This window comes from Anneissia japonica, unplaced genomic scaffold, assembly GCF_011630105.1.
Source record: "Anneissia japonica isolate Jap-2015-1 unplaced genomic scaffold, ASM1163010v1 scaffold1306_len716249_cov185, whole genome shotgun sequence".
NCBI classification, from domain to species: Eukaryota; Metazoa; Echinodermata; class Crinoidea; order Comatulida; family Comatulidae; genus Anneissia; species Anneissia japonica.
In genome coordinates this window covers 501010-506013 of record NW_022708971.1, presented here as the reverse complement: position 1 = coordinate 506013, position 5004 = coordinate 501010, and the positions used below count along the sequence as shown (strand labels likewise).

The 5004-nt window shown below is 36.3% G+C and overlaps 1 protein-coding gene across 1 annotated transcript in view; it reads right to left on the bottom strand.

Annotated features, from left to right (window-relative positions):
* LOC117106605 (ubiquitin-conjugating enzyme E2 J2-like) overlaps positions 1-4331 on the bottom strand; it is a 7499-nt gene extending 3168 nt beyond the window's left edge. The window contains exons 1-4 of the mRNA XM_033247988.1: positions 4179-4331; positions 3135-3317; positions 1885-2028; positions 1103-1241 (exon numbers count right to left, since the gene is read on the bottom strand). Of these exons, the coding sequence (XP_033103879.1) occupies positions 1103-1241; positions 1885-2028; positions 3135-3253 (402 nt within the window). The 5' untranslated portion in view covers positions 3254-3317; positions 4179-4331. The remainder of the gene's footprint in view (positions 1-1102; positions 1242-1884; positions 2029-3134; positions 3318-4178) is intronic.
* Between the last annotated feature and the right edge of the window lie 673 nt (positions 4332-5004).

Genomic DNA, 5004 nt, shown 5'->3' with positions numbered 1-5004 from the left:
GCGAAAGTTCTCAGGTTACACCCCTTTTACCTCACATATTCTGATTCCCCATAAAAAATTGGTCTAGAAAAACCATATGAGAATTTCTACCTCTCCAAGTGGCACCTATCTCAGTTATAGCCTGGTCTAGTAAGCCTTCTTAAGTCCACCCCTGATAGAAGAAAATGAACCAACCACTGAACTACAGCTCTGAAATACAGTGTATGGCATGTGCTTGCGCCTGGCATGAAACTGTACTCATATCTGGTGCTGCTAACCAGCTTTTAACCACTTGATGTGATCCATCATTCGATATGACTTGTTCTCTTTAGGAGAGAGCAGTTTAGCTCAGTCGGCTAAACTGGTGGTAGCCATTGTGTGCGCGCTGAACTGTGGAGATCTCATGGTCCCTGGTTCATTTCCCATCTATGCTCTCCCAGTGTTTCAGCTGGAGGGCTGAATAAAAGTTACAATAGCGGGCCATCTTTTCGGATGAGATGTTTAAGCTGTTAGCCCCGTGTACATTATGGCCCATGTGCACGTAAAAGAACGCAGTACAATCTTCAAAAAAAGAGTACTGCCAAATCACCACCAGAAGGACCCCACTGGAAATAAGTCTTCTTCAGACTTTCATGGGTTATCCTTGGAGTTTACACTGAATAAATCCTATCCAATACTATTTGAAGATGTTGATCAATCAGAAATCGGTGTTATGTTAGTCAAGGGCTCAGATCGCATTCAAAACTTTCCTGGTGTAGTGTTGTGGGCGTAAACATCATGCTTGTTTACAGGGCAGCTCATTAACTTCTGGCAATGAAAAATCAATCTCAACTTAGCAAATGTCTTATGTCAAAAAACATAAGATGTCCCAGCAAATATCTTAAGATGATTTATCAAACCATATTAGCAAAATCTTAATGTAAAAGTCGTCTTAGATGGCGCATGCATACAATCAACTTCTTAATTTTAAGGAATTTTTAAGGCTTAAAGCCATATTGACAAATCAGACTTAAGCAAAAAAATGGACTTAAGACGAATTTAAGCTGATTCCTAGTTTGACAAATCGAGTCACGCTTAGAGTGAGTCACAAGTGTGAACAGACATTGTTTGTTTGTTTACTTACTGTGTATTCTGAGGTTTCAATGCTGCCTAGTGTCGGATTTGTTTCAACCATGAAGCTGAGAAGACCTGTAAGAATTGTTGACACAGACCAAGTTGGGTTCCATGTGTCTGGATGGAAATCACTGATGGATAGACAAAGTCTGGAAAAATGCAACAGGACAGAAATTATTGCAAAACATATAAACATCTGATTGGAATCTTTTTATTAGTCAAACCAAATACATACATGGACAATTTCACTGAAAAAAAACCCACAAATCTAAAACACTGTCCAGCCTATTAAAGTTTATTTGACAAAAACATTTGGTTACATTATGACCATATATAGGCACATCCCATGACTATATATTGGCATACAACAGTACATTTGTCAAAGAAAACTTGATAATATAAACAGAGCTTAATACGAGCCTGTATAACATTCACCTTGGTCAAACCATTCACGTCACGTCAGAAAGTGTGAAGCCAGTTTTACACTAGGCAAATTTATTCGTGCGAATCAAAAGCGTTGATTCACTTCCTGAGCTCCGATTGGTTGCGCATTTTTTTTGCTTTGCAAAAAGTATAAACAGTTCAAACTACTGATTTTTTGCTGAAGCGAACAACTCCGATAGAAATATGAATGCGTATGTGCATGAACCGACACTATCGATTAATGTAAACCCAGCTTAAAGCCAGGCACTAACTGCACCTGATGGTAATTTTCTATTAGACCAAATAGAAACATGAATGTTCCGAATAAATTAACACCACAATTAACTCTCTACCTGTATTAATAATTACCTGGTATTGCACTTAAATCTGCCGTTTGGTGTTATCATATAGATGCTTGGAGGTTTAAATGGAAATTCCTTGGGAAACACCAATTTTCCATGATAGAATCCACCTTCATAGGGTGTGTTCTCTGGACCTAAAACCACATAGTGACTGGAAAATACAAAATGTTGTACGCTAAATAACACTGCAGACATTCAATTTGATTCATTGCCTTGATATACTGCTGTGTTGCACTAAAAAACTTGAAAAATAAAATTTAACTGTTTGAATAAATCTCCCCACAAATTGCTGAATACACACATATACTCTAGAGCAGTGTCAAGGCTATAAAGTTTCATTTGACATAAGCATGTGATATGCCTAAATATGGTCATGATGACATCACATCATGACCACATATAGGCACATCATGACTATATATGGGCTTACAACCATTTATTTGAAATTTAAAAAATACAATAATCTTGACAGAGTTTAAATGATTCCTAAATTATTTGCATTCAGAAGTCGTCATTTAAATGTTTGTAGCACTGGTTTTTTTGTTGTTGTTTAAACTTATTTGAAGCAACTACAAAACAAACAAAAATTTAACAAAGTATTTCCCAGATTTCGACATAAGCATATATAGTAGAACACATAGTTATACGTAAATTGTGAAAATTAGTAAAATTTCTAATAATACAAACCCAAATAGATTCATAAAAAATATATAAATTAGGCCATGTAAAAAAAAAAAATTGGTTACCATCCCCTCCCTACCATCCAAAATTCCACTGACCCAATTTTTTTTTTTTTTAACAAAACACTCACAAACTCCATTTAATATAGGTTAGTTTACCAACCGTCCGCATGCTAGCCAGACCACTTTCAGTTCTATGCTCTACTGTTGTTCTATAGGCCTAGGCCCACTGTAGCCACATGGCATCCATGATGCCTGTTGTGTTGGAGTGAATTGTGTGTAATTATATAGAGATAATTGCATTATGACACTGTTATTCATAGGTAAAGTTTCTGCTTGCTATAGATGAATTATATAATTTTTGTATGTAATTTTGGTCTCTATTGATTTTTTTTTTGATTTTTTTTTTTTTTTGCTGTTTTCCTTGCGACACTCTTTCATATGTTCAACGTGAGAAAAAAAAAAACCTCCCTCCCTACCATGAAAATTGATAACATAAGGATGCTAACCAATTGTTTTATTTTACATGGCCTTATGTCCTAAAAATGTACTACAGTATTTCTAAAGAAAGACATACCATTCTAAGATATTTGATGGCAGAGGAGCTGCAGTTATGTAAGGAACTGGGTCTCTAATGATGCGTGCATAGTCTTGCTTGAGACGAGCAGTCGCTGTGTTCTGTTTTCGTCTGCTCATTGTAGGATTTTCCTACCATTCGGTCATAAATCTTGACACTTTGACTGTATTGTGAAAATATTACCTGCCAAAAACAATAAATTTGTAAAATTTACCTAGCTAGGCAAGAATTGTCAGCGAGATTTAGCCCAGGATCTAGCCTTAGGCGATACTCTTTTAATACCTTGATTAGCGAACCCGCTGCCCGTCAATAATGATGATTTCAAATAAAAAAAGACTTTATTTTGGGCATCCCACACCAAGTCTACTAGCACACCAACCACCACAAAAAAAAAATGGAAATTTCAGAATAAAAAAAAAAGTTAACAAGACCTCTAGTTATTGAAAAATTCCGGGAGATGACATGCTTGCTTGCTGGAGTGCGGAGGGATGTTCCGATTTCCAGGAGATTTGGGACCTCTCGTTTTTCCGTCTTTATTTATTTATTTTTTTTTCCAATCATAGATATAGGGCCTAGCCTAGTGGTTTTGAATAATTCTTTTAAGAACATTTTCTAGAAAAAAAAATTAAGGTGATATGATTCTCCATTAAGAATATAGAATATTTTTGTTGTTTAGCATCACTGAATTAGGCTGTTTGTCTAATTAATCACTTCCCTGGCCACCAATTTAATTACATTTACAGTACTGCCCGTATGTATCTGAGGAAGTTTCTCTGATGCATCGAAAGAGCCAAACGAGTATAGGCCTCTAAGAGTTTGAGAGTTAGTCCAGGCCTAGACAGAGCTAAGCCTGCCCATAACAAAAAAATTCAAGGAGGTAGGGTCTAGGCCCCTATCTATGCTTAGCCTGGCCTGTAGAGCAGGGCTTAAGCAAGGTTATCATTTCAACTAAATAGTAAAACTAGGCCTAACTATCCTAGGCCTAGCCTGTATGTAGTATGTTATTATGTATAACATTTCTCATCCTTGAAAATCTAATAATACCTGGGCCTACAATCGAGAAGTCAATATAAAATTGACGACCAAGCCAGCACGATCTTTTTTGAAACTCTATTTAGCGAACAAATTCGTTATAACTTTTGTTATAACCGTTTTTCTAGTATCTTTGTTATAACTTCTTTCTGCCGCACTGGTTAGACCCAGCTAGCTCTTTCACAACAGTCCCGTCAATTATAAACTATTGCGTCACAAGTGCGTTTCGTAAAGAAAGGTGAGACGAATATTCCTGTGACCGCGACAGGGGAAAACTTTCGGTATCAAAAATTAATAAGTGTCCCCTTAGATAGGGGTGTCCTCAGAATAGGGTTGTCCTCAAAATAACTGACCTAAGATTTATTAGGCCAAATAAATCAGAATCAAACTTGTACTATAATTTTCTATAGGCCTACAAAGGAATTACAATTAATAAAAAATCAAATATCATGCAAATATCATATGAAACTTCAGTTCTGAATTACGGTTAAGGCCGTTGAATAATCAAAAAAGAATCTTAATATTCTAACTTGTTATCAGATCCAATGAATTATAATATATTTATATTTAGGCCTATTTTAATACAACATAAATTTAATTAAAACCGTAGTAGAAATATAATAGGTTACCGGTAGTTGTATATGTACTCAATAAATCGAATGAACCCAAAAATGTATACATGTAGGTTACCGGATAGTCCCCTATGCTGACCGCAGATACACAGAGATTATATCCCATCCAAGCGTTCGGCCCAGCAGTGGCTGCAGAAATTTGCCGACAGATCATGCATCCCTACACCAACCTGAGAGATTTGAAATGCGTGACTACTGCCTGGGGG